Genomic DNA, 27997 nt, shown 5'->3' with positions numbered 1-27997 from the left:
GCTGCTTCTCTCAAAGACAAGATGCACAGGCCAGAGGAAATGCTTCATTTTATTTTTGCTCATAACGTCCCCAAAAAATCAGTACTCCACCATCCCTCACCTAGACACAGCCCCTCTCCAACACCTTCACAAAACACAGATTTTCTCCCACAGCTAAAATGAACACCCAGTCACCAACTACAGTCCTGCCCTGCCCCTCCTCCCATTGGCCTGCTCATCTTCCCGCTCCGTAAACCTGGCTGCCTTTAGGCTTCCTCCCTTAGCATAGTGTCCCAAGGTCACCTAGCCTGCTTTTTGCCTGTAGGATATGGGTCCACTTCTCAAAGCCCGCCCTGACTTACATCCTCATTTGCATAGTCCTTCAGCCCTATCCTGTAGCCACTCCACTCACCCCAACCAACTGCAAGAAACCAGGTTTGAAATTCAAGAGACCAGGTTTCCAAGCTCCCAGCTGCTTCCTGTATTCCCCGTGGGCCTCGGTGCCTTGGATGTTATGTGACGGGCACAGACATTGACTAAGGCCAAACATTTAATGATTTGGAGGAGAGAAGAGGGAAGAAAATCCAGAAATACACAAGAGAGGTGATAAAAGCAGAGAGAGAATAAAAGGATAAAATCAGAGAGGAGTTGGGTGGTTTTGTGGGGAAGAAGGGTTTTTTTTTTTAATAGAGACAGGGTCTTACTATGTTGCCCAGGCTGGTATTGACCTCCTAGCCTCAAACGATCTTCCTGCCTTGGCCTCCCAAAGTACTGGGATTACAAGCATAAGCCATTGTGCCCGGCCAAGAGAGGCGTATGGAATGAAGGTGGAGGCAGGGGGATGATGGAGCCAGAGCTGAAGACCAGCCCCCAGAAGCCACACCCCCGTCCTTCTAGCAGCTACGGGTCCTCTGGCTCCGGGCCTTGTACACCTCGATGAGCAAGTCCTTGACGTACTGGATCTCGCGCTCCACGGACTCTGCCCGTTCCCTCAGCTCGCGATTCCGCGCCTCCAGCCCCTGGCACTCGCCCTCCAGGGCCTCACCCTCTGCCCGCTTCCGCTGGCGGTACCTCAGAGCCGCCGACTTGTTCTGGTCTCTCTTCTTTTGCTTGCGGTCCCCTCGGGTAGTGGCAGGATGTGGGTAGGGGGCCAGGCGAGAAGGTTGAGGTGGAAGAGGAGGAAGGGGCTGCTGTGGCATGGGCAGGGGCGGCATCCCCACCTCCCCCTGCCCAGCCTCGTTGCGGCAGTAGATGGCCAGCAAGTCTAGAGTATCCAAGACAGGGGGCTGGGGGAGGTCAAAGGAGGGGAGGGGCAGGGAGAGGGAGGGGCCTGGTGGTGGTGGTGGTGGTGGTGGTGGTGGCGGCGGCGGCGGCGGCGGGGAAGGTGGCGGGAGGAGCGGGGCATCTAGGAAGAAGTCTTCCATCTGTTCCAGCTCCTTCTTGAGGAGGGCGGCCATCGCTTCCAGGTCAGGTGGGGTTGGGGAAGGTTGGGGGAGGGTGCCTGGGGGGAAAGCGGGCTCCAGAGGGAGGAGAGCTGTGAAATCAACTCGCTCAGTCATCCAGTCAGAGAAGCCATCACCTGGGATGAAAGTGGGGAGGGACACAAAATTTCCTGAGTTGCTGGTCTTCTGCCTAGTTGGGTGCTCACTCACATCTCATTCAGGCGCATCTGTTCCATTCATTCAGTAAAACAACTAACCAGTGAATCATCAAACCAGTCAACAAACCAATAAACCAGTGAAGAAACCAATAAACCAGTCAACCCACCAACCAACCATCAACCATCTAACCACCCAGTCAACCAAGCAATCAACCAACCAACTAACAAACCACTCAACCAACCAACCAACCGACGAATCAACCAACCAACCAACCCGTCAACCAATCAATCAAGGAATCAGCCAACCAACCAAATAAACCAGTCAACCAATCAATCAACCCATTAATCAACCAATGAACCAGTTGACCAAAAACCAACAAATTAGCCAATGAGAGAATCAGTCTTAACCTATAAGAGGGTCCAGGGGAAAAAAAAATTAAAAAATAAAAAAAGAAATTAAAAAAGACAGAACCAGCCAACCAACCAGTGACTCAACCAACAGTCAATTAAGCATTTCTTCAACCATTCCAACATCTCCTTTACTGAGTACTCTGTATCTGTGGTGTCTGTATTTACTCTGTTCTTAAAAGGCAAACTAGATCACATTACACACAGATACACCTTGTTTCATCTTTACTCATTAATTACTGAAAACCCACGATGTGCCAAGCATTTGGGATACAGTAATGAATACAATGATTCCTGCCTCCTGAGGGCTTCTGCGTATGCAGTTCCCTCCAACTAAAATGCTCTTCCCTTGGGTGTTTTCCTGGCTCATTCCTTTCCTTTTTTTTTTTTTTTTTTAAGGGATAAGATTTCACTCTGTTGCCCAGGCTGCAGTGCAGTGGCATCATCTTGGCTCACTGCAGCCTAGGCCTCCCAGGCTCAAGCGATCCTCCCACCTCAGACTCCTAAGTAGCTGGGAGTACAGGCATGCGCCACCATGCCTGGCTAATTTTTTTTTTTTTTTTTCCCTATAGATATGAGGCCTTGCTATGTTGCCCAGGTCCTGAACTCCTGGACTAAAGCAATTCTCCCTCCTCAGCCTCCCACAGTGCTGGGATTACAGGCCACCACGCCTGGCTTCCTTCCCATCCTTTATGCCTCCATCAACATGTTACCTACTTAGAGAAAGTTTTCTGGCTACCCACTCTGAATTAGGTCCCCTTTGTCATTTTGTAGCTCAGCTGCTAAGTGTTTCTGACTTATTCCAATACACTCTCATTTAATTTGCCTCTGGTCTACTCTCCACAGTATGAGCTGCTGGAGGGCACAGACCATGTTCTTCTTGTTTCCAGCTGTATCCTCAGCACCTAAAACAGTGCCTGGCACATTGTAGGCACTCAACATTTAATGAATACATGGATGAGTTTTTCCTCCCCCATCTTCCCCTGCCCTCCACTCCCCTGCTCCACCTTCCACCTGCCCTTACCTGCCAGGGGCTCTCCCCCCACTGGAAGCCCGCCCTCCAGGGCTCCCCCAAGGACCTCATAAGGAGCCACGGGGGCAGGGGCAGGGGGGAGTTTCCCATAGTCTACGAGCCATCCCAGCCCACTAGCTGGGAGCAGGGTCCTGTCCAGCTCCAGCCCCAGGGTGGCCAGGAGTGACATGGCTGTAGCACAGGTGCAGGGCGCTGTAGCACAGGTGCAGGGCACTGATGGCAACAGGAGCGGCTGCACCAGCAGCTGGGACGAGGCTCTGGAGGATGCTCAGCTGGATGAAGACAGGCACCAAGGCGAAAGTGGAAGACCTACACGTGTGAGACAAGAGTGGGTGGGGTCGTGGGGTCAGGAAAGCCTCATCCACCGGCCAAAATCATGGGGAAGCCAAGCCACACCCCCAGGCACGTCCACGGGGCTCCTCCCTCCCCCTTCCAACCACAGTTTATAACTAAGCCTCAGCCTCTCCGAATTCTAAATTTGCCCTTTCTTTACCCAAATCTGAGCCCCACCCACTCCCAAGGGAATTTCTTTAGGTCCTAAGGTAGGACCGATGCCCCACCCTTTCCCCCAATACAGAAACCTAAGGGTCTCCCAGGGGAATTACCTTAGGCCCCTCCCATCCACCTCAGAATATTCCGCTTCATGGAAAAACTCAATTCCAGGGACATTTTCTTCCAGCCACGCCCCTTGCCCTAAAATATTTCCTTTTGGCCCCACTGCCTTCCTAGCTTCCATCCCAAACCAGTGCCCAGGGGAACTGCCCCAGGCCCCAGCCCTTCAGCAATGTTATCCACTCAAATCCCACTCCTCGCTTTGCCACTGTCCCTCCAAGCCCCGCCCCTCATTGTTTATTTAGCTCCGCCCCTCTCCGATTCCCCAGAGGCCCCGCCTCTTTGTCCCATCGAAGCCCCACCCCTCAGCTAAAGGTTGGCTTAGCCCCGCCCCTTCTCACAATGGGCTCACGAAATCCCACCCATCGTGACGACAGTGGTTCTAGCCCCACCCACTTAGAGGGCTGCCTCTAAGCCCCGCCTTCTCCCCTGTCAATCTAAGCCAGTCCCCGCCTCAGCAGGTGCCTGGTTTAAAAGGAAGGAAGTTGGGCTGTGAGCCAGAGCAACGTGGAGCAGGGAGGGTGGAGGAGGGTAGAGGGGGCAGGCAGAGAACTGCTACCCGAACGCCAGCCGTCCACACGCGGCTATGCGCCAAGGGCCAAAGCGCATGCTACGTCTTCCGAGCTGTCCAATTGCTTTACACCTCCGCCTTCTTGGGGATCAGTGCGCATGCGCGGACACTCAGGGCCCGCGCTCATTCATTACGGGGCACTGGTAGGCTACTGCGCAGGAACAACCAAGCACGCACAGAATCGTTTAGAAAAAGACCACACCCTCCCTTGGAGTGCGCAGGCGCAGCCACACGCCGGCTGACAAACATCGAGTCTCTAGAACTCTCCCACCCGGCTCCGGGCCCAGTGCGCATGCGCAGCCGCGCGCCTTCGGCCCACCGTACCTCTTCTGCGCCTGCGCGACCGTGATTCCCCGCTCGCAGCTCCCCTCCCCCCAGGGCTCCCTAAAGAGGGCCACGAGCTGCGAAAGGGCGGGAAAGGCGGTTGGAGAGGGACAAGTAAGCGGTTACTCACTCCATGGCTGCAGAAAGGAGAGGCGGCGGCGGCCTCGGCTGAAGAAAGAAGGTGGGAGCGGAGAGCGCAGGCGTGGTAAGCGCGGAGTCGGGCTGGGGGCACAAAGGGGTCGAGGCTACAGAGCCATGGCTGGGGCTACGCAGGCGGAGGCGGAGAACGCTGTAGTTAGAAGAGACCGTGATCTGAGGACGGGGAATGAGGCGGCCCCGGGGACTGGGGACAGAAATACTTCGGGTGGCGCAGCATGGCCCGCCCGGATCCTTCCGCGCCCCGCCCTCGCGGGGCCCCAACTGGGTGGCAGCCCGGTCCCCTCCTCCTGGGGATCAGGGGATCCGACCTCTTCCTTCCCACTCCTAGGGTCCAGGCCCCTCCTCCCTTTTGAGCCAGGGATCCGGCCCTCTCGTAGCTCCGGGGTCTGGTTTCCTCCTAAACTCTGGTTTCTTTCTTTTTCTGCCTGTGAGGTCTGGGCCTGCTTCCTCCTGTGATTTTGTGGATCCAGTCTCATTCTCTTCCCGGAGACCTGCACCATTTAATTTCTGTTTCCCTTTCCCTGCTTGCAGAATTTCCTGCCAGCCACACTTTTCATGTTTTCATCCCCCAACTGCTGACCCCGAGAAACCCTCGTGGGTTAGAGTCCAGCGTGAGTCACAGCACTCTCCCAAACACAGACCTACCAGGATGGCCTCGGGCAAATAGCTTAAGTTCTCTTGCTTCATTTCCCTATCCGTAAAATAAGAAAAATCAGCTCTCCTGGTGGGTTTATGAAACTCAAGACGGTGTCTGGCAAGCCTTATGCACAGAGTTCAACTCATACGTTCCTGTTCAATTTTTTTTTTTTTTTTTTTTTTGGTGAGATGACGTCTCTCGGTCTCTGTCGCCCAGGCTGGAGTGCAGTGGCGCGATCTCGGCTCACTGCAAACTCCGCCGAGTTCACGCCATTCTCCTGCCTCAGCCTCCAGAGTAGCTAGGATTACAGGCGCCCGCCACCACGCCCGGCTAATTTTTTGTATTTTTAGTAGAGACGAGGTTTCACCTTGTTAGCCAGGATGGTCTCGATCTCCTGACTTCATGATCGGCCCGCCTCGGCCTCCCAAAGTGCTGGGCTTACAGGCGTGAGCCACCGCGCCCGGCCTCAACATATTTTATTGGGGCCCAGCCTCACTTCTTCTTTCCCCCTTACAAGAGCCGCAGACGTTGGACTGTCTAACTCTTGCTGTCGTTCTTCTGTCTCCCTCATTCCTCTGAAGTGTCTGTTTCCGGCCATCCTCATCTTCCGTTCCAAATGATGGGTGCCCAGGCCCCATCCCCTGGCAGGGATTCAGACATCGAGGCCCCAGCTGCGTCCTTTTCTCCATCCCTTGCCCTTGGCTTCCTTTCAAACAGTCCTTAGCTTCCACGGGATAGGAACTATCTCCCAACCCTGCCAAAAATGGAAGATCTCCGTTTCCCTTTAGTCAGAGGGTAGCCATCTTGCCCCTTCTCATGCACAGGGCCCTCCACCAGCCGAGGTGGATGTCAGTCTTTTCTCTCTTGCAGAAACCCACTTTGTCCCATCCACGTCAGGACATCCCAGCTGGAGTTCAGCCTTCATCCCTTCTGTGGCAGTTAGGAGACTGAATCAAGGTCCAGAGAAGGTGGAGGAATCCTGGTATTGAGCGTTTTACACAAGCTTCTTTCTCCTCCCTTACTTGTCGCGGGCAGGAAGCCCTTCTTGGGATCTGACCACCTTCCCTTAGAGCACTTATTGTCCACTTTGCCAGCTTTTGAGCACCTGCCCTATATTTCCTTGAGCTTGTAGGGGTTGTGTTATCACTGAGACAGTATACAGAGTAGCAGCTAAGAGCATAAACTGAGCTTGTCCCATCCGTGGGCCTGCATGTGGCCCAGAATAGCTTTGAATGCAGCCTAATACAAATTCGTAAACTTTCCTAAACCATACGAATTTTTTGCGAGTGTTTTTTTTTTTTCCTTTTGAGCTCATCAACTATCATTAGTGTTATTTTATGTGTGGCCTAAGACAATTCTTGCGATGTAGCCCCAGGAAGCCAAATTTTATACATCCTTGGCATAGACTCTGGAGCCAGATTTATGAGTTCAAAACCTGACTGCACCCCTCTTATTAGCTGTGTGACCGTAGCCATTTCCCTTCCCGGTGCCTCGGTTTCCCCTGTGGTACAAGGTGGTGTTAAGAGTACCTGCCTCTGGGCCAGGCACGGTGGCTTACGCCTGTAATCCCACCACCCTGGGAGGCTGAAGTGGGCAGATTGCTTGAGCTCAGGAATTCGAGACCAGCCTGGGCAACATGGTGAAACCCCGTCTCTACAGAAAATACAAAAAAATAGCTGGGTGTGGTGGTTTGTGCCTGTGGTCCCAGCTACTTGTGAGGCTAAGGCAGGAGGATCACTTGAACCCTGGGGTGGGGCAGAGGTTGCAGTAAGCGGAGATTGTGCCACCACACTCCAGCCTGGGTGACAGAGTGAGACCCTGTCTCAAAAAAAAAAAAAAAACAAAAAAAACAAAACTGCCTGCCTCATAGGGCTGATTAAATGAGTTAATCCGCGTCGAGCAGTTAGACTAGTGCCTGGGACACAGTAGGTGCTGCATAAAAGTGGTTACTGTTACTGCTATAATTAAGGTGGATGTGTTCTCATTCCATTGCTGTGCAGTAAGTCCAACTTCCTTCCACTTCTCAGTATAGGTTTTTGAGCAAAAGCAGATGGAATTAAGGGTAGACTGTTGGACAGACTGCCAGTGGTAAGGACGCAGAGACGTGCCCTACCCCAGCCCCCCACCGGCAGAATCTTCTCCTAAGAAGACCTTCTAGCTTGTACTTGGGAACTGGGTTTGGTTTGGTTTGGTTTTGAGACAGAGTCCTGCTCTGTCGCTCAGGCTGGAGTACAGTATGATCTCGGCTCATTACAACCTCCGCTTTCTGGATTCAAGCAATTCTCCTGCTTTAGCCTCCCGAGTAGCTGGGATTACAGGCACCCGTCACCCCGCCCGGCTAATTTTTGTATTTTTAGTAGAGACGGGGTTTTGCCAGTTTGGCCAAGCTGGTCTTGAACTCCTGACTTCAGGTGTCCCCCTCCCCTTCCTCGGCCTCCCAAAGTGCTGGGATTTACAGGCGTGAGCCACCACGCCCGGCCTTAAGCAAGACCTACCTGGTTTTTTTGAGTTTTTTTTGTTTGTTTGTTTTGTTTGTTTGTTTGTTTTGAGACAGAGTCTCGCTTTGTTGCCCAGGCTGGAGTGCACTGGCACCATCTCAGCTCACTGCAACCATCGCCTCCCAGGTTCAAGCCATTTTCCTGCCTCAGGCTTCCAAGTAGCTGGGACTACAGGTGCCCACCACCACGTCCGGCTAATTTTTGTATTTTTCGTAGAGACGGGGTTTCCCCATGTTGGTCAGGCTGGTCTTGAACTTCTGACCTCGTGATCTGCCCGCCTCAGCCTCCCAGAGTGCTGGGATTACAGGCATGAGCCCCTGTGCCCAGCCTAAATAAAATTTTTTATTTTGGAATAATTTTAGATTGACTCGACAGAAAAGTTGCAAAGATAACAGGGAGAATTTCTGTATGCCCCTCACTTGGTTTTTCCCATTAACATCTTACATTACTTTGCTGCATTTGTCACAACCAAGGCAACATCAGTATGTTACCATTGACCAGATGCCATTCTTGACGCTGACCACACTTGATTCTGATTTTGGTAGTTGTTCCCTAATGTCCTTTCTGCTCCTTCTGGATGCCTTCAGGATGCTACGTCATATTTAGGCATCACGGCTCCGCAGCCTTCTCTGGCTTGTGACTGGCTTTAGACTTTCCTTGTCCTTCGTGACCCTGACTGTTTGGAAAAATGCTGGTTGGGTATTTTATGGAATGTGTTTCCATTTGGTTTTGTCTCATACTTAGACTGGTATTGCAGGATATTGAGAGGATGGCCAGGTAGGATACTTTATTTTTATTTTTTTAAGTAGAGATGGGGGCGGGGTCTCACTATGTTGCCCAGGCTGGTCTTGAATTCCTGGTTCCTGAGCTCAAGCGATCCTCCTGCCTCACTCTTCCAAAGTGTTAGGATTACAAGCCTGAGCCACTGTGCCTGGGATTTTTTGTTTTTGTTTTGTTGTGGTTTTTTTTTTAGGGTTTTTTTGGTTTTTTGAGACAGAGTTTCACTCTTGTTGCCCAGGCTGGAGTGCAATGGTGCCATCTTGGCTCACCGCAACCTCTGCCTCGTGGGTTCAAGAGATTTTCCTGCCTCGGCCTCCTGAGTAGCTAGGATTACAGGCATGCATCACCACACATGGCTAATTTTGTATTTTTAGTAGAGACGGGGTTTCTCCATGTTGGTCAAGCTGGTCTCAAACTCCCGACCTCAGGTGATCTGCCCGCCTCGGCCTCCCTAAGTGCTGGGATTACAGGCGTGAACCACCGCGCATGGCCCAGCCTGGGTAATTTTTAATAACTTGGTCAGTAGGAGAATTGCATTGCTGGCTACGTGCAGTTTATGCTGGCTGCAGAGGTGCCTGGGCAGGGACTCTGCTTCCCCTCCCCACCCCCGCCCCATCTCAACCCTTTTGCTGTCTCTCTCTAGCTATTGGGTCCCACCCACTTCAGCCCAGCCAGACTAAGCAGCTGGACTCAGGCTGAGTGGGTGCCAGTTGGCACCCTGAACTCTCCAGCCCCTCCCAGCCTGTTCTAGTTCACAGTGGGTCATCAGTGGTTGCCTGCGACCCTCCTCCCTAGACCTTCGAACCCTGAGTCCCCCCATGTGCACATTGCTGACCCAGGCTTATGGCTCCTTCAGGACTCATGTCCTGGCCTCCCCTAGCCTGGAGCTCCCCTTCAACTCCTGAGCTGGGGCTTCAAGCAAGGGTGGGGCTGCTGGGGACTCTTTTTCGGTGCGGAGGGGCCAGGCTTGGGGAGTGAGGCGGTGGTTGCAGGCAGATTGCATCAGCCCTGGCTGTTTGACGGGGAGGGGGAGTTGGGGGATTCTCTGGGGACCCCAGCACACCTGGCAACCGCTCCTGGTTAGCAGAGCCTTGGATAAGGGAGAACTCCAGCACAGCATGAGTAGGGGGGGCATGGAGAGGGAGGGAGATCAGCCACCCGTGTAGGACCCTGAGAATCTGGGACTTGGTGCCAAGAAGGGCCCTCAGGTCACAGAGGCTTGTTAGCAGGAGACAAGACTGAGGTCCCGAGAGGTAAGGGAGGTTGTGAAAATCACGCTGCCAGTTAGATGGAACCTCAGCCTCCACCATGCTGCACAGCTTCCAGGGCCCCAGGGCCCATGGTGTAGCCTCTGGGAGGCCTCCAAGCCCCGACCCTCACCTCAGGCCTGCTGCTGCTCACGACTGCCAAACGCTATTGATTCCTGCCTGCACCATGCCATCACCCTGCTATTGCCGCAACCCCTCAGTGCTTTCCCAATCAGGGTGGCCCTGGCATGATGGAAAAGGCTCCGAGTTTTGCATCAGACAGACCTGGGTTCAGTTGTAGACTGGAGTGCAGACAGGGCCCTCATCTGCCTGAGCCTTGGCTGCCTTCTGCAATGTGGGTCAGAGCATGGGCCCTGGAGCCACCCTGCTGGGTTCACACCCCAACTCCACCAGTTCTGTGACCCTCAGCAAGTGGCAGCTGCTCTGTGACTCAGTTTCCCCTCCGTAAAATGGGGATGAGATGGTCCATTGCAGCCAGTGGTTTTGAGGATTAAATGTGTAAATGTGCGTAAAATAACCTAGAGTGGGGCCTAGCATACGGGAAGTGCCCTGTGAGCGACAGTTTCTGCTCGGGTCCGGTGCCGGAGCGCTGTGGAGATGATGTCGGTGAAACCAGCGCCTGCTGGAGCCCAGGTCTCTGCATGATTCTCCTGTTCCCGCCACGCCTGCTTCTGCTTTCAGATCCGCCTTGCACAGATGTCTGCCTACGTGACTGCTGCCCCAAACACTTCGAGGGCAAAGTCAGGGCCCTCCTCATTCCCAGAATCGTTCCCCACAACGCCCCGCCCTGTGTTGCTATTTCTGTAGGCATCAATACATTTTCTAATGAGTTGCTCAGCACAGAGGCCAACGAATGTGATACTGAGGTCCCTGAGAGGAGCCAGGGAGGGTAACTGGGTCACGCAGGCCAGGGGTGCCGGGGTTGAAGGTGGGCGTCCTGGCAAACAAGGACAGGTAGGCCAAGGCCAGCTCAGTTGGGGAGAGGATGACGTGGGGGCTGGGAGACAGCACAGGCTGCCACGTGGCCCACAGTCCTCCAGAGCCCCTTCCCTCCCTTGCGCCACTCTTGTCCCTGCAGCAGAAGCAGTCACAGCTCTTACGCAAAAAAAAAAGGACACAGCAAACTGATAACAGCTGACACCAGTGTCCTAGAGCCCAGGATGCCGTCACTTACCGCTTAGTGGCCTCGGACAAGACACCGCACTCCCAACCTGTGATCACCTCATCAGTAAAACGGGCACAATTGTAGAACTACCTCGGGGCAGTGTGGAGGGGCAGGGGGTTGACAGGGGAAGAGGCCTGGACCGGTGAACTGCTGACCACCTCGGGCCCATGTCAGGCCCAGAGGGAGGGGTGACCCCCAGAAGCTCCTGGGAGCCTGAAAGGCCCCGGGCCGCAGCAACACTGGCAGCGCTCGCTGCTGGTGCTGAGCTGCTGGTTTCACAGGAGAAGCTAGAAATCCAGATTTTTTTTTTCTGTGACATCCAAGTTTTAAAGGTAGGCAAGTAATTCAGAAAAACCTGGAAAACCCCAGCAAACCACAAGTGTGGACAGGACTCAGGCCGCTGGCCCTCTGTGACTTCCCCTCCCCACAGCTGTCATCCTCTCTGCCCGTAGCAGAGGGCAAAAGGAAACCCAGCCCTCATTCTAAGAGTCTCCGAGGACTGGGGCTAGACCCCTCTGTGCTGGACTTTAGAAGCAGTGAGACAGAGCAGGGCCTCGTTCCAACACAGCCCTGCCCCATGTGAAGTAGAGGAGGACAGTGTTTCTGGGGAGCAGAGGAGGCGGTCTAGAGAATGCTTCCTGAGGGTCAGGATGCCTGCTGGAAGCGGGGCTAGTGTCTTACTCTCTTCCTAGCCGGCCGTCCACGCCCCCAGCCAGAGGCCAGCAGGAGCACATTACTCATTGCCGCAGGAAGACTGTCCCCCACAGGGACCCGCAGGGCACCTCAATAAGGAGGCATTTGGACTAACTTTAGGAGTTGGGCTGTCAGGGGCAAGCCCATGATGTGGATCTGTTTGACCTAGAGCCCGGAGAAGCAAAGGGAGCCAGTGCCGGGGTTAGTTGAGAAACAGCCAGCAGCTCTGAGCCAGGGGGTGTTTGGTCGTTTCTGTGGTTTGGACATGGTGTTGTCTGTGTTGAGGCGTGATTCAGGAGTGGGCTTGTCTCGGTCCCTCGTGGTCGTGGTGGCCTGGCCTGGGGTTGGTGTTCTGGAAAGTTTGTCCAGCAAGAGAGCACCAGGGCCCTGCTGTTGGGGCTGCTTTCTCGCAGCAAATGCGCTCATCCTGCCAAGATGGAAGGCTGAGCCGCCACCGCTGCGTCCAGAGGAGCCTGCTCCTGCATTCGGTTGGCCCAGGACGTGTGGTTCCTACAGGGTCACTAGGGCACAGAGGAGAGTACCCGGGCTTGAGCCCAGCCAGCGCTCATAGGATGGATGGTCATGATAGGAGCTGCAGCGAGAGAGGCGGAGGCGGGGAGCCACAGTGGGAGGGCCTCACGAGACCCCCTAGGTGCCCCCTCAACGGTCACGGGCGTACCCCCCATGGAGAGTTTTGAGGTCAGCGGCCATCAGAGCGCCAGGCCTTCGCCCAGTTTGATGCAGACTCCTTTGCCCTCTTCCTGACCTACCACAGAGCAGGAATGGATGGGGGTTGGTGAGCAGCGGACGCCCCTCTCTTCCCTGCAGGAGCCTCAGGCCCTCATCTGCAGCTGGGGCGGGCGGATCATCCTGAATTGGATTTGAGAGTGAAGCCCAGGCTGGTCTAGAAGGTCATGGAGATGGCCCAGAAAGTCTCTGGAGAATGGGAAGGGGGACTGGATGAGTCAGGGGATGGTGGTGGTGGTGGCTGCAGTGGGGAGCGAGGCTCGGTGTGGTTAGGAGCTCAGCTGTGGGGCCAGACGCCTGGGCCAACCCTTACTGGCTGTGGGACTTGATGCAGGTGATTTCAGTCCTCTCACCTTTTTCAGTTTGCTCATTTATAAGTGGGAACCATGATAGTTTCCCCTCACCACATTGCCGGGGAAAGTTAAGTGAGTGAGAAATGCCACGAAATATGGGTGTGGAGATGGCCACCGAGACGGGAAGGTGCTGTATTTGGTTCCAGTTCTGAAAATGAAAGCCACCCTGCCCCCATCCTCTGGCTGCCTTCATCTGGTTCCCAGAGAAACCTCCATAGCAACCGTCTCCACCACAGCCCGGCGTGGGCCCTTCCCTCCTTCCCCCACCAACATCACTGTCTGTCCCCGGGGAAGCTGATGTTGACGAGAGGAGGGGCTGTGGAGGGGCACAGGTGTGCGCCGTTCGTCCCCCGCCACACACGCCTGTCCGCTGCTCTCAGAGTCCCTCAGCCCTCATGCCTCAGTCCCTCTCCAGGCCTTGGTGTCCTGTGCCTGCACCACCGACCAGAGCGTTTCAGCTCTAGGCTCTTCCCCAGCCTGTTCTCAACCAGCATTACCGGCCACCCCAAGGAGGGCATGGGCCTGCCCTTAGAAACTCTGCCCAAGCCATTGCCCTCGGGCTAAAGTCAGCTCTGAGCCTGATGTCTGTCTGCCTCCACAGCCTCACTGTGGCCTCTCAACCCCTTCCCCGCACCCCCCCGGTTGGTTGGTTGAGTGGCTTTATTGAGATACTGTATAATCCATATGCGTTTATCAAAGTGTCCAACTTAGTGGCTTTAGTACCCTGACAGAGTTGTGCAGCCATCACCACAATTTTAGAACATTTTCATCACCCTTAAAAGAAACTCCTGGGCCGGGCGCGGTGGCTCACGCCTGTAATCCCAGCACTTTGGGAGACTGAGGTGGGCGGATCTCGAGGTCAAGAGATTGAGACCATCCTGGCCAACATGGTGAAACCCCGTCTCTACTAAAAATACAAAAGTTAAATGGGTGTGCTGGCATGTGCCTGTAATCCCAGCTACTTGGGAGGCTGAGGCAGGAGAATAACTTGAAACCGGGAGGCGGAGGTTGCAATAAGCTGAGATCGTGCCACTGCACTCCAGCCTGGTGACAGAGCGAGATTCTGTCGCAGGAAAAAAAAAAAAAAAAGCCAGCGTGGTGGCACACACCTGTAATCCCAGCTATTAGGGAGGCTGAAGTGGGAGGCCCACTGGAACCTGGGAGGTCAAGGCTGTGGGCTGTGATTGCCACCACTGCACTTCAGCCTGGGAGACAGAGTGAGACCCTGTCTTAGAAAAAAAAAAATTTAATGCAGTTAGGTAGAGGGGAAAAAAATCTTTCAATATAAGGGAAAAAAAGAAAAGTTCTTGGCCAAAAAGGAAGAAGTGTTGGCACCAGAGTATTCCTCAGATCTCTTCCAGTCCTATTATTCATATTAAGAGCAGTGGTTCTAGAATCTTCATTAAAGTCTCTCTCTGGCAGTTTCCTGACTTTTCCGGGGTTGTCTTAGCTCATTCATTTTTCCTGTGGGGAAAATTGCTGTTGCTGGCACCACCTGAGCTCCTTTGGTAGCTTCTGGGCCTGGGGAGTAGAAAGGAGAAAGTAATTGCTAATTAGCCATGAAGTGACTTCAAGGGAAAGAAGGGGAGAAGGTTGAGAACCAGTGAATCCAGGAATCATTTAGCTACTGCCTTGAGGCCGTCCTGTGTAGCAAGTGGCAGAGGCAGGATTTTGGTACCCTGGGCAAGTCGGCCCCCTCCGAGGGCCTTGGTTTCTTCATCTACCCGCGTGAGGAGAATAAACCTGCTTAAATGATTTCCAGGATACATAAAGAAAGAACAGTAGAGAACAGTGCATCTAGCAGGCTGCCTTTTGTATGCAGGTGGGGATAGTACAAACCACGCTTTTGCTTAAATGCACAGCAAGTCGCTGCAAAGACTTGCAATAGCAACCTATCTCCAGGGAGCAGGGCTGGGTGGCTGTGGGACTCAGGGAAGACAGGCCACAGTATTCCCTTTTGTACCTTTTGAGCTAGAACAATGTGAACATACTACCTATTCACAAAATGAGTGTGTTTGTTTTTTGTTTTTTGAGACCGAGTTTCACTCTTGTCGCCCAGGCTGGAGTGCAGTGTTGCGATCTCGGCTCACTGCAACCTCCGCCTCCCGGGTTCAAGTGATTCTCCCGCCTCAGCCTCCTGAGTAGCTGGGATTACAGGCATGCACCACCACACCTAGCTAATTTTGTAATTTTTTTTAGTAGAGATGGAGTTTCTCCATGTTGGTCAGGCTGGTCTCAAACTCCCCACCTCAGGTGATACGCCCCGGTCCCCGGCCTCCCAAAGTGCTGGGATTACAGGTATGAGCCACTGTACCCGGCCTAGTTTTTACTTTTTTAAATACCCACCAATGTCACTGGGTTGTGGCAGGGTGGTGCGGCCTCCTAGGTTGAGCAAACAGGAACATTTAGGCCTTGAAACATTAAACATCTGAACATGCAGTAAAAGTTCCAGTGACAGTCTGGGGAAAAGACAGCCTGGTCCATCACAGCTTCTCCCGTTGCGGAGCTGACAGACACACAGCTATACACGCCCAGTTCCTTTGTCTCCACACAGGTCCTTCATGCAAGCCGGTTATGCCTGTAGGTTGAAAGGCATCAGGGAGGAAAATGGGACCAGAATGCCAGGTGGCCTAAGGAGGAGAGAGAGGACAGTTGAAAACCACAGTTATCCCCGTCCCCTCCTCCCTCCCTGCTGTTGCGGACACCTGGTTCTGTGGAGGAGAGGTGGCCTTTTGGTGGAGGTGAGCGTAGGGGTGGGAGACAGGAGCTGAATTCCATGCCACAGAGTTGGCTTAGAAAAGCAACCCCCGCTGGACATGGTGGCTCACGCCTGTAATGCTGGCGCTTTGGGAGGCAGAGGTGGGAGGATGGCCTCAGCCCAGGAGTTGGAGACCAGCCTGGGCAACATAGTGAGACCCCATCTCTACAAAAATTCAAAAATTAGCTGGGCATGGTGGCATATGCCTGTAGTCCCAGCTAATGGGAGGCTAGGGCAGGAGGATCATTTGATCCCAGAAAGTGGAGGCTGCAGTGAGCCATGATTATACCACTGCACTGGATGACAGAGTGAGACTGTCTCAGACAGAAAGAAAAAGGAAAGCAGACCCTCTCCATGGCTCTGGGTTTTTGTTTGTTTATTTTGTGTGTGTGTGTGTGTTTTAGAGCCTCGCTTTGTCGCCCAGGCTGGAGTGCAGTGGTGTGATCTCGGCTCACTGCAACCTCCATCTCAGCCTCTCAAGTAACTGGGATTACAGGCATGTGCCACCACACTTGGCTAATTTTTGTATTTTTAGTAGAGACGGGGTTTCACGGTGTTGGTCAGGCTGGTCTCAAACTCCTGACCTCAGGTAATCCACCCACCTCAGCCTCCCAGAGTACTGGGATTACAGGCGTGAGCCACCGCGCCCGGCCTGCTCTGTTTTCTACTAATGGGGTTGGCTATACCCCAGGCAGGGTAATTATGTAAGAGAGCGGGACAGGGAAGCCCAGGCCACACCGCCAGCTCCTGCCAGGTGACTGCAACAGTCTCCTCAGTCCTCCCACACAGTCTCGGTGAGTCTTTCCAAACATAACCCAGACCCTGACCCACTGGAGCCCACCCATGGCCTCATGCTCCCAAGGCGCTCGTTGGCCTGGACCGCTTGAGTGTCTGCCTTGGCTAAGGTCCACTTAGGAAGTTGTCGGTCACTTGACTTCAGTTCTTGAAGGGCAGACTTGGAGCTGATCTTCAGGGTTTAGGTGGACTTTCTTTGACACAAAGAAAAGAGGAACTGATTCAGGAGACAGTTAAGAAGCAGAGTAGTTAGACTTGTGGAGTTTGCAGACGGAGAATCCCAGCACTAGCACTCATGGAGATGGTCCTGGTCAGAGGTCCCCATGGGAGGGCAAGTGAGGGAAGGCAGTGTCTGAGGACGGCATCTGAGCCTCAGCTGGAATCAAATTTCCCTGGGCCCAGCCTGTCTCTGATTTCCCCTTGTTTCTCTCCTCTCCACTGCCTCACTCTCTGCTCTTTTCTCCCCTGTTCTGGTCTCTCTGGTTCCACTGGTCATACATCCCCCAAATCTGAAACTGCGAATTCCATGGGGAAAGGGGAGGTCCTGCAGGGACAGCTCCGTTCTGCCTCCTGCTTCCTTCCTGCGTCTGGGCTCTGTGTTGTCCGCAGTGCCACCAGGTGGCTGTCAGCCGAATGCCATGGGCCTTTGTTCAGGTGCCTCCCGGAACTTTTTTATTTGTTTGAGACAGGATCTCCCTCTGTCGCCCAGGCTGGAGTATGGTGGCGTGATCACAGCTCACCGCAGCCTCAAACTCCTGGGCTCAAGTCATCCTCGCACTTCTGTCTGGGATCACAGGCTACTTTTTGTATTTTTAGTAGAGACGACGAGGTTTCACCATGTTGACCAGGCTGGTCTCGAACTCCTGACCTCAGGCAATCCACCCACCTCAGCCTCCCAAAGTGCTGAGATTACAGATGTGAGCCACCACACTTGGCCAACACTTAATTCTAACATCTTTTCCTCAGTGAAATCCTCCCGTCCCAGACACAATGTCAAGACTTGGCCCCGGAAAGCTCTGGTTTCCCATAGTGGGGCTGCTGTTTGCTGGGTGGCCTTGGGGAGTCTGCACTTGTTTCCCACCCAGGAAGGGCTCGGTGTGCTGCAGCACAGCGCTCCTGGCACAGTACCGGTTACACAGTAGGTCCTTAGTAAATGGTTGTTACTGAGTCCCTACTGTGTACCAGGCACTGCTGCAGGTGTTGCAGATGCAGCAGGGAACAAACGGAAATCTGGCCCGGTAGAGCCGACACCATCCCCACCGTTAGCCTTCCTCTGTGTTCGGAGGCGACCTTGTCCTTCCCTCCCACCGTAGATGGCCTGTCATGGCTGGGTGTCAGTGGCAATCCACCCACACATATCCACAGCCCTGGCAGGGTCGCCTCAGCACCAGGGGATGTCTGGATTTTCAGAGTCACATCTCACTTTCCTTTCTGTACCAGCCACCTTGGTCTCCATGCACAAGGGCAGACGTGCCCTTGACCCCAGCCCCTTTCTCAACCCCAGCTCTGCTCTGTGTATTCCCATCCACCTATCTAGATTTCATTCTGTTCTTTCTCCATCTTCCCTCAACCTACCCCCATTAGTTTCTAGTGGCTGCTGTAACAAGTCATCACAAATGTAGTGGTTTAAAGCAACACGAATGTATTCTCACAGTGCTGGGGGTCCGGAGTCTAAATGGGTGCCTGGTGCGTCGTTCCTTCGGGAGACTAGGAGAGAGGCTCTGTCCTTCTCCAGCTCTAGAGGCTGAAGCCGCCCGTGTTCCTTGGCTTGTGGCCCCCTCATCTTCAAAGCCAGCAGCACAGCGTCTGTCAGTCCATTCCTCCATAGGCACATCTCCCTCTGACTCCTCTCCTGCCTCCCTGAAAAACCCTTGTGGTCACCTGGGGCTCACATGGATAAGCCAGGATCACCTCCTTATCGTCATCACATCTGCAGAGTTCCTTTGCCATGTAAGGTCACATTGACAGGTCCTGGATGTGGGTGTGGGCATGTTTGCGGGCCATTTTTCTGTCTACCCCTCCACACACTGCTTCACATACACACATACACACACACGTACACACACCACATCCTTCCTAATTCTTCCTTTCCTTTTGGTCCAAAGCTGAGGTCTCCTGTATTCTTTCCCGGGCACAGACTGCTGTCCCAGGCATCTAAAAGGGGTTGGGGGCTGGGCACAGTGGCTCACACCTATAATCACAGCACTTTGGGAGGCCAAGGTGGATCACCTGAGGTCAGGAGTTCACAACCAGCCTGGCCAACATGGTGAAACCCCATCTCTACTAAAAATACAGAAATTAGCTGGGCGTGGTGGTGGGCGTCGGTAATCCCAGTTACTCGGGAGGCTGAGGTGGGAGAATTGCTTGAACCCGGGAGGCGGAGGTTGTAGTGAGCCAAGATCGCACCACTGCACTCCAGCCTGAGCGACAGAGCGAGACTGTCTCAAAAAAAAAAAAAAAGAAAGAAACTGGGACTTGGAGTGGCACAAGATTCACAGATGGAAGTTAGGTGGTAGAGCTGACTGAAGGCTGGGGTGACAGCAAAGAACCCTGGTTCTCACAGGTGGGGGTGGGATGTACCCACCTGAATTCAGATGATTCTGCATCTGATTCCAGGCGGGTCTTCCTCCAGGTCCCCAGGGCTGTGAAGGTGCCTGTGTTGTTTAAACCCAAGGGTAAATGTTGGGGCAGGCAGGAAGGGAAGGGACTGGCGGCTCTGCCAGCACTTCCCTTGGTGACCTCAAGGCAGCGCTTCTCTGGAGCTGTGTCCTGCCTGGGTGAACTACAGATGGTCACAGCCACCCAGCCCTGAGCACAGGCCCAGGCATACCCTCCTCCTTTCCCTGGAGATGCACCACTCCCTCAGTTTGGGTTCCTCCCTGCTTCCCCCACCGCCGCCAGCACCATCGGCTTCTTTGGTAAGGGAACTCTCCCCTTTGACAAATGTGGTAATTCCAGGATCAGAGCTCGTAATACTTTGCATTTGTGAGAAACTTCCCAAGTTCTAGTATTTGTGGCTTTTTTTTGTTTTTTGCCTCAAACTCCTGGGCTTAAGCAATCCTCCCGCCTTGGCCTCCGAAAGTGCTGGGATTACAGGCGTGAGCCATCATGCCTGGCCTGTCACTGTTAACCTGGACAGACCCTGTGGTCTTGGTGCAGGCTTTGCCAACTGGGAACAGACCCTGTGGTTCTGGTGTGAATTTAACACTTTGCTCAAATTGTGATGCTGTCCTCTCTGTCTGAGTCCCAGTTCGGGACTCGGGCTCTTGGCCTGGACCTTCTCCCAGTCTTCTCTAAGCCACCTGGCCTCCAGCCTCTACCCCTGCAGTTCATCCCCCACACCCATAAAGTCCCCTGTGGCTCCCTCAACATCATGCCCGAACCGTTAGCATGGTATGTATGGCTCTGCCGAATTCTCCCGCCCATCACGTGGCCCTGAGTCCCCAAGACCACCCTCCGGCTCAGTGATGGACTAAGACTCACAGAGCTCGGCAAAGCTTCTACTCACAGTCATGGTCACGGCTCAGTGATGGACTAAGACTCACAGAGCTCGGCAAAGCTTTCTACTCACAGTCACGGTCACGGTTTATTATGGAGAAATGAAACAGACCGAAAACAGCAAAGGGGAGAGATGCAGAAGCTCCGAGAGAGACCAGGCACGAGCTTCCAGCTCTCCTCTCCAGGTAGAGAATTCCGTGGACAGCGCTCAGTTCTCCCAGCAACAGTGTGTGGTAACACTTACGGAGTGTTGGCGGCCCGGGTTGTGGGGAGGAGCAGTTCTGTAGGCATGGAGCACCTGAGTGGCTAAACTGAGGTCTGCTTTCTCCAGCCCCTCCAGAGGTTGTGCTGATACCGTATGACCCAAAGCCCCCACTGTAGGTCACAGCGTTAACATGGACTCCCTAGAGTGGCCTGAGGCCCCAGGTAAACAAAGACGCTCTTACCTGGCAGGACATTTCAAGAACATAGAGATTCTCCCAGAGCTGGTCAAGGGCCATTTTCTCTCTTTGGAATGTGCAGATTTGAACAGCTCATGCTTGGCAAATCAGTCCTTCACACATAAACATCTCCCTTCCGAAGCACCAAATCACTTAGCACCCAGAGGCATGTCTGCTGTTTCAGCCTCCCTGTCTTCCCGTAGGCCTTTCCTCCTGCCTGGACAGCTCCTCTCCCCTCCCCATCCTTTCCCTGGCTGATGCTACATCTGCAACACTCAGCTCCTCCCTGGAACCTGCTCCCACAGCATGTAACCCAGCCCTGATCCCTGATTATAGAGCTGACATTTGACTCTGGCTGCCTCGAGGGCAGGGGCCATGGCTTAGCTAACCACTCTGGACTTCACTTTCTCATTTGTAAAATGGATCTGCCCCGGCCGGGCGCGGTGGCTCAAGCCTGTAATCCCAGCACTTTGGGAGGCCGAGACGGGCGGATCACGACGTCAGGAGATCGAGACCATCCTGGCTAACACGGTGAAACCCCGTCTCTACTAAAAAAATACAAAAAACTAGCCGGGCGAAGTGGCGGGCGCCTGTAGTCCCAGCTACTTGGGAGGCTGAGGCAGGAGAATGGCGTGAACCCGGGAGGCGGAGCTTGCAGTGAGCTGAGATCCGGCCACTGCACTCCAGCCTGGGCGACAGAGCATGACTCCGTCTCAAAAAAAAAAAAAAATGGATCTGCCCCAAAGTTTGCTTTTAGGAAAGGGTGAGTAATGATATATCTAACTTTTTTTTTTTTTTCAGATGGGGTCTCACTATTTTGCCCAGGCTGGAGTGCAGTGGCACAATCACTGCAGCCTCCACCTCCCTGGGCTCCAGTGATCCTCCCATCTCAGCCAACTCATTTTTGTATTTTTTTGTAGAGACAGGATCTCGCTATATTGGCCAGGCTGTTCTTGAGTTCCTGAGCTCAAGCAATCCTCCCACCTCAGCCTCCCAAAGTGCTGGGATTACAGGCGTCAGCCACTGCACCTGGCCATATTACATCTAAACTGCATGGATCAGAGCTGGATTTGTATGGGTTCACCATTGTGACTAGATCCCTGGCACCTGAAGTATTAGAAACCAACGAGGCACTTAATAAATGGTGAACTGTTGGCTGGGCGTGGTGGCTTACGCCTATAATCCCAGCACTTTGGGGGGCTGAGGCAGGTGGATCACCTGAGGCTGGGAGTTTGAGACCAGCCTGACCAACATGCAGAAACCCCGTCTCTATTAAAAATACAAAATTAGCTAGGTGTGGTGGCATGTGCCTGTAATCCCAGCTACTCAGAGGCTGAGGCAGGAGAATTGCTTGAACCCAGGAAGCGGAGGTTGCAGTGAGCCAAGATCGTGCCATTCCACTCCAGCCTGGGCAACGGAGCGAGACTCCCGTCTCAAAAAAAAAAAAAAAAAAAGGTGAACCGTTAAGCCAGACAAGTCCCCACAGAAGATTGTTTTCCTTGTAGTTTTTTCATAGTTGCAAAGAGCTTTTTATAAATGCTCTTCTTGGAAATTTTAGCTATAACTTATTAATAGCAAAAGCTTTTTTAAGCTGAGTTTTTGAGAACTGAGATGTGTAGGTGTAGCTGCTCCAATGCCTTTAGCTGCCAGTAACAACACACCGACTTGAGGTGGCTCAGCAGTGAGGACTTTTGTTCTGTCCCACAACGGGAGGAATGGATGCAGGCCGGGCTGGGCCCCAACAGTCCTGGGGGCTCAGGCACTTGCTGTGGCCTGTTGAAGAAGCCTTTCTCAGAATCCCCCAGGAGAGCTTTATGAAAATGCCAGGGCCAGCATCCTAGCCCTGGAGAGACTGGCTTCATGGAGCTGGCAGCCTTCGGTGTTTTAAATGCTCCAGTCAGTGCTGATGGGCGCCCATTGAGATCTGCTGGCTGGGACAAGGCAGAGCGCATGCAGCTGGCCCTGGGGTCATCTCCCCAGACTTGCTTGGCTGTGTGGAGGAGGAGGAGCAGATGAAACAAAAATTAGGGGCCTGTGGAAGGCAGAAGGGTGCAGTGGAAGGGGTGGGGGTAGTGAGGTAGGTTTCCTCTTCCTCAAGCTAGAAGGGGATTTCCTGAGGACAGACACCAAGCAATTTAAAAACTGGCCTGGAGAGAGGGAAGAGGAAACAGACGTCCTGGGTGTTTCTCTGGGCCAGGCACTTGGCTTCTCAGTCATGACTTTGTTCGTTCTGTTTGTTTGTTTGTTTTTTAGACAGGGCCTCCCTCTTTCCATTTCCGGCTTTTAGAGCTGCTTCTGCCTTCCCTGGCTCCTGGCTTTCTCCCGTCTTCAGGTTCCAAAGCGCATCACTCCAGTCTGCTCTTGCCACCACAAGCTTTCTTCCCTCTCCAGTCAGTCAAACCCATCTTCTAAGGATGCTTCTGATCATCTGGAGGGCTCTCACCTATAGTCCTAGCACTTTGGGAGGACAAAGAGGGAGGATCGCTTGAGCCCAGGAGTTCAAGACCAGGGCAACAGAGTGAAATCCCGTTCCTACGAAAAATAAAAAAGATTAGCCGGGCATGGTGGCATGTACCTGTAGTCCCAGCTACTTTGGGAGGCTGAGGTGGAAGGATCGCTTGGGCCCCGGAGCTTGAGGCTGCAGTGAGTTGTGATATGTCACTGCATTCCAGCTGGTATGACAGAGCAAAACCCTTTCCCAAAAGAAAAAAAACACCCCTATCCAGCACTTCCTCTCACCCTTTCCTCACCATCCCGCTGATAGATGGCACCACTTGGAGATTTTTCGGTTAGACGTCACCAACATCAAGTCAGTTTGGACTGAAGGGAAATGTTTGGCCCATGGGGCTTCTCGGGGGCTCTTTATCTGTTCCCCACCCCATCCATCTCTGGTGGGGCTCATGGTCTCCGGTGATGTCCCAGTGTCTGCAGGTGGTTGAGAAGGTGTCCAAGGGAGGCCCAGGTGCAATCCCCTGTACCACACTTAGAGGCGAAGGAGGCAGCTGCCTTCTGAGCATGGAGAAAATCCCAGGGGAGGCTCTGATTGCCTGGCTCAGGTCTCAGTTTATCCTCGAGCCAGTCACTGTGGCCAGGGGCATCTGTGCTCTGAGCACATGGGTTTCAGACCCTCCCCTGAGTTAGGAGGGGCACGTCCTCTCCTGCTCTTAGAGAGTACAGGTGTGGGCCTGGGGGACCTTCAGCAGCCCGGATCCTGCCATCCAGCCTGGGTTCCCTGCCCCATCTCTCTCTCTCACGTCCAGAGAGGCCCTCAGGGTGGCAAGAGCTGATCCGCTCACACCCCGCTAGAGTCAGCCAGGGAACCTTACTGGGTCCCACGCTGGGAGCAGGTCCTACAGCTGTTCTTCTGTGCCCTAGTCCCCCTTGTGGCAGTGCCTCAAATCTGATCTCCTCGGGCTGAAGTGGGTCCAAGGTCCTGTTCTCCCGCCTCATCCTCCAGAGTGGGAACTTTCCACTGTGCTGAACGTGGCCATGCACGTCCCTAGCACCCCGGCTCCTCGTACCTGACCCCTGGAGCGTGCATTTGTGCTTCTGGATCCTTCTCGATGTAGCAGAGTCTGGTTTAGGTTACACAGGACAAAGGGGGGTTGCTGCATGGTATCGTAATCCCATCCCACCACCCTCCAAACCAGCCGTGCCCAGTCATGCCACTGGGCTTGCCTTTCCAAAACTGCCATCTGACAGTGTCACTTCCTTTGCTTTAGAAATCTTCCCGAGGTCGCAGACGCCAGCGGATTTGCTTTGGGAGCCAGAGTAGCTGCCGCCACCAGAGTCCGGAGCCATGAGCGGGTTTAATTTTGGAGGCACTGGGGCCCCTACAGGTGGGTTCACATTTGGCACTGCAAAGACAGCGACAACCACACCTGCCACAGGGTTTTCTTTCTCCACCTCTGGCACTGGAGGGTTTAATTTTGGGGCTCCCTCCCAACCAACCACAAGTACCCCTTCCACCGGCCTGTTCTCACTCGCCACTCAGACTCCAGCCACACAGACAACAGGCTTCACTTTTGGAACAGCAACTCTTGCCTCGGGGGGAACTGGATTTTCTTTGGGGATCGGTGCTTCAAAGCTCAACTTGAGCAACACAGCTGCCACCCCAGCCATGGCAAACCCCAGTGGCTTTGGGCTGGGCAGCAGCAACCTCACTAATGCCATATCGAGCACTGTCACCTCCAGCCAGGGCACAGCACCCACTGGCTTTGTGTTTGGCCCCTCCACCACCTCTGTGGCTCCAGCCACCACATCTGGAGGCTTCTCATTCACTGGTGGAAGCACGGCCCAGCCCTCCGGTTTCAACATTGGCTCAGCGGGGAATTCAGCCCAGCCCACCGCACCTGCCACTCTGCCCTTTACTCCGGCCACGCCAGCAGCCACCACAGCAGGCGTTACGCAGCCAGCTGCTCCCACAGCCACAGCCACCACCACCGGTACTGGGCCCACCCTCTTTGCATCAATAGCAACCGCTCCAACCTCGTCTGCCACCACCGGACTCTCCCTCTGTACCCCTGCGACCACCGCGGGAGCCCCCGCTGCCGGGACACAGGGCTTCAGCTTAAAGGCACCTGGAGCAGCTTCGGGCGCCTCCACAGCAACATCCACCACTGCCACCGCCGCGGCCACCAGCAGCAGCAGCAGCACCACCGGCTTTGCCTTGAATTTAAAACCACTGGCGCCAGCTGGGATCCCCAGCAATACGGCAGCCGCTGTGACTGCTCCACCTGGCCCTGGTGCAGCTGCAGGGGCGGCCGCCAGCTCCGCCATGACCTACGCGCAGCTGGAGAGCCTGATCAACAAATGGAGCCTGGAGCTAGAGGACCAGGAGCGGCACTTCCTCCAGCAGGCCACCCAGGTCAACGCCTGGGACCGCACGCTGATCGAGAACGGGGAGAAGATCACCAGCCTGCACCGCGAGGTGGAGAAGGTGAAGCTGGACCAGAAGAGGCTGGACCAGGAGCTCGACTTCATCCTGTCCCAGCAGAAGGAGCTGGAAGACCTGCTGAGCCCGCTGGAGGAGTTGGTAAAGGAGCAGAGCGGAACCATCTACCTGCAGCACGCGGATGAGGAGCGCGAGAAAACCTACAAGCTGGCTGAGAACATCGACGCGCAGCTCAAGCGCATGGCCCAGGACCTCAAGGACATCATCGAGCACCTGAATACGTCCGGGGCCCCCGCCGACACCAGCGACCCGCTGCAGCAGATCTGCAAGATCCTCAACGCGCACATGGGCTCGCTGCAGTGGATCGACCAGAACTCGGCCCTGCTGCAGAGGAAGGTGGAGGAGGTGACCAAGGTGTGCGAGGGCCGGCGCAAGGAGCAGGAGCGCAGCTTCCGCATCACCTTCGACTGAGCGACAGCAGGGCCCTGGGAGTTCCATGTGGGGAACGCGCCCTGTTGTCTAGTTTGGGGTTGTAGCAAGATACATGTTTCTTTCTTTCACGTGACTGCCCTTGAGACAATTGCTGTGTGCTTTGCCTTTTTCCATGTAGGAAGTATTCTGAGCCCTCTGCCCAGGCAGCAGCCTCATGGGTGTGGCTTCTGTGGCTTTTATTTGAGTGTCTTTGGCCCCTTTCCAGCCATTGCGACTGCCCACCTCATCCTGGCTTGACCTGGTGATGGAGACGCAGTGGTGGTCTTGGTCCCAGCCAGGGTCGCGGGGACAGCCGCTCTCTCCAAAGCGTAGTCATAGGTGTCATGAAAAAATACCAAATGTAAGAGAACCTCCAAAGCCTGCAGGGCGCAGTGGCTCATGCCTGTAATCTCAGCAATTTGGGTGGCTGAGGCAGGCCGATCACTTGAGGTCAGGAGTTCAAGACCAGCCTGACCAACATGGTGAAACCCGTGTCTATTAAAAATACAAAAATTAGCCAGGTGTGGTGGGTGCCTGTGATCTCAGCTACTCGGGAGGCTGAGGCAGGAGAATCACTTGAACCTGGGAGGTGTTGCAGTGAGCCAGGATCACACCACTGCACTCCAGCCTGGCAACAGAGACTGTCTCAAAAAAAAAAAAAAGCGTCCCAGGAGACAGCAGCGTAAGTTTTGGAGTAGGAGGTGTGTGCCTGTGAAAGCTAACCACCAAGACAAAGCAGCACAGTGTGAATAGAACAAACAGTGGGATCGAGAATTGCACAGAAGACAGGTCAGCTGAGGGGCCTACACACAGAGGCCTGCCTTTTGCCCGGCCCAGGCTTACCCCCACCTCTGGGCCTCACCTCCTCCAGGAAGCCTTCCCAGCTACCCAAAGCTCAGGTGGCCTTCTTGCAGGTCCCCGTAGCACCCTGAGCCTGTACCTTGGGTAACATTTGCTATGCTGTCCTGTGCTAGCCGTTTGCGTCCGTCTCGCTGTTAGATTGTGAGCTCCCACGGGCAGAGACCCACTGTTGTTCCCCTGTATGTCCCCAGCCCAGTCCAACAAATGTGACTGGGACATTTATTAAATGAAAGAACAATGAAGCCCGGCATAACAACAGTCCACAGAAATAGCCACAGCTGCCAGTGGTGGCCACGGACATGGCTCTGAACTTCCTGGCACCAGAGTGACTCTAGTCAGTTACAGTAAAATCCACTGTGTGTGGAAGGCAGAAGCCAGCAGTTGTATCCCAAGTGTCTTTTGTATTTGTCTTTATCCTTTGCTGCATTCTCTGAAATACCTATTACTGTATGTTGCTTTTCTAAATAAATGTATTGTGAAACCAAAAAGGCTGCTAATATGGATAAATGTTAGGAGGAGAAACTTGAGTAAAAAGAGCAGCTTTCAGGAGACTCTGCAGGGGTGTCATTCACGTGAAACGCAGGGGCAAGCAGTGCTTGCATAGACACAGGAGCATGTGATGAAGCAGCTTTTGTTTGATGAGACGGAGTAATAGAAAATGCAAATTGTGGTTTGCTCCTGGAAGGGGTGGTGCCTGGTGGTAGAAGAGGAACACGCGAGTGAAGCCACCACGGGGAGTGGGCCCTTGGTGTTTGTGACTGTTACGTCATAGAATATACACAAATATGGCTGGGCGAGGTGGCTCACACCTGTAATCCCAGTACTTTGGGAGGCCGAGATAGGCGAACACTTGAGGTCAGGGATTCAAGACCAGCCTGGGCAACATGGTGAAACCCATCTCTACCAACTACAAAAAAGTTGGTTGTGCATGCTGGCACGCACCTGTGTCTCAGCTGCCTGGGAGGCTGAGGTGGGAGGATCATTTAAGCCCAGGTATTAGAGGCTGCAGTGAGCCGTGATCTGCCACTGCACTCCAGCCTGGGCGACAGAGCAAGACACTGTCTCAAAAAACACACGTTAAGTCATCTAGCCCCATCCCTAAGGCGCTAGTCCAGTGGCTACAGACAGCATGGGCAGCATTCCTTCCTGGCACCTGGGGCTAAAGACACAGGCCCCATGCTCTTCCTCTGCCCTGCAGCCTCGCTCTGTGGACTGGAATGGTCCTAAGCACTCAGATCTTCTGGGCTGTGGGAAGTGTACCCCTTCGGCCTCCCTCAACCTGTTCATGTCAATCTGTGGGCCACGCTTGGAAGATTTATGGCCCAGGTTCCAAAAGTCTGCCGAAGTCATCATCATGAGTCATTATTTCCTTGGACCGGCTGGGCACGGTGGCTTACACCTGTAATCCTAGCACTTTGGGAGGCCAAGGCTGGCAGAACACCTGAGGTCGGGG

The 27997-nt window shown here is 54.1% G+C and overlaps 4 protein-coding genes and 1 long non-coding RNA gene across 8 annotated transcripts in view; 3 read left to right on the top strand and 2 right to left on the bottom strand.

The window, feature by feature from the left end:
- VRK3 (VRK serine/threonine kinase 3) overlaps positions 1-27997 on the top strand; it is a 174088-nt gene that overhangs the window by 88876 nt on the left and 57215 nt on the right. The window lies entirely within an intron of this gene.
- Positions 32-4854, bottom strand: ATF5 (activating transcription factor 5). 3 transcript variants are annotated; one of them, XM_001115871.5, is made up of 3 exons: positions 4658-4854; positions 3012-3329; positions 32-1558 (listed from the first exon to the last, which is right to left on the bottom strand). In XM_001115871.5, exons 2-3 carry the CDS (start codon positions 3187-3189, stop codon positions 873-875), a joined length of 864 nt encoding a protein of 287 aa, XP_001115871.3. In that variant the 5' UTR covers positions 3190-3329; positions 4658-4854; the 3' UTR covers positions 32-872. The 3 variants fall into 3 exon arrangements, with proteins under 3 accessions (XP_001115871.3, XP_077837178.1, XP_014980113.3); XM_077981052.1 differs by lacking the exon at positions 4658-4854 and adding an exon at positions 4192-4358; XM_015124627.3 differs by lacking the exon at positions 4658-4854 and adding an exon at positions 3626-3813.
- Positions 4524-27032, top strand: NUP62 (nucleoporin 62). 2 transcript variants are annotated; one of them, XM_077975658.1, is made up of 3 exons: positions 4524-4732; positions 6194-6305; positions 24041-27032. In XM_077975658.1, the coding sequence occupies exon 3, from the start codon at positions 24118-24120 to the stop codon at positions 25681-25683; it is 1566 nt and encodes a 521-aa protein (XP_077831784.1). In that variant the 5' UTR covers positions 4524-4732; positions 6194-6305; positions 24041-24117; the 3' UTR covers positions 25684-27032.
- The window catches only part of IL4I1 (interleukin 4 induced 1), a 40389-nt gene continuing 16915 nt past the window's right edge, over positions 4524-27997 (top strand). Inside the window, exons 1-2 of the mRNA XM_077980930.1 lie at positions 4524-4732; positions 24041-24157. The gene's annotated coding sequence lies outside the window, so the exon portion shown is untranslated. The remainder of the gene's footprint in view (positions 4733-24040; positions 24158-27997) is intronic.
- LOC144337256 (uncharacterized) lies at positions 7051-18849 on the bottom strand. The gene is made up of 3 exons (XR_013410110.1): positions 17263-18849; positions 15158-15945; positions 7051-7195 (listed from the first exon to the last, which is right to left on the bottom strand). It is a non-coding gene; the product is annotated as an uncharacterized LOC144337256 (long non-coding RNA).

The sequence above is a fragment of the Macaca mulatta genome, chromosome 19 (genome assembly GCF_049350105.2).
Source record: "Macaca mulatta isolate MMU2019108-1 chromosome 19, T2T-MMU8v2.0, whole genome shotgun sequence".
NCBI classification, from domain to species: domain Eukaryota; kingdom Metazoa; phylum Chordata; class Mammalia; order Primates; family Cercopithecidae; genus Macaca; species Macaca mulatta.
The sequence above is the reverse complement of the archived record's forward strand: the minus strand, read 5'-3'. Positions and strand labels throughout refer to the sequence as shown.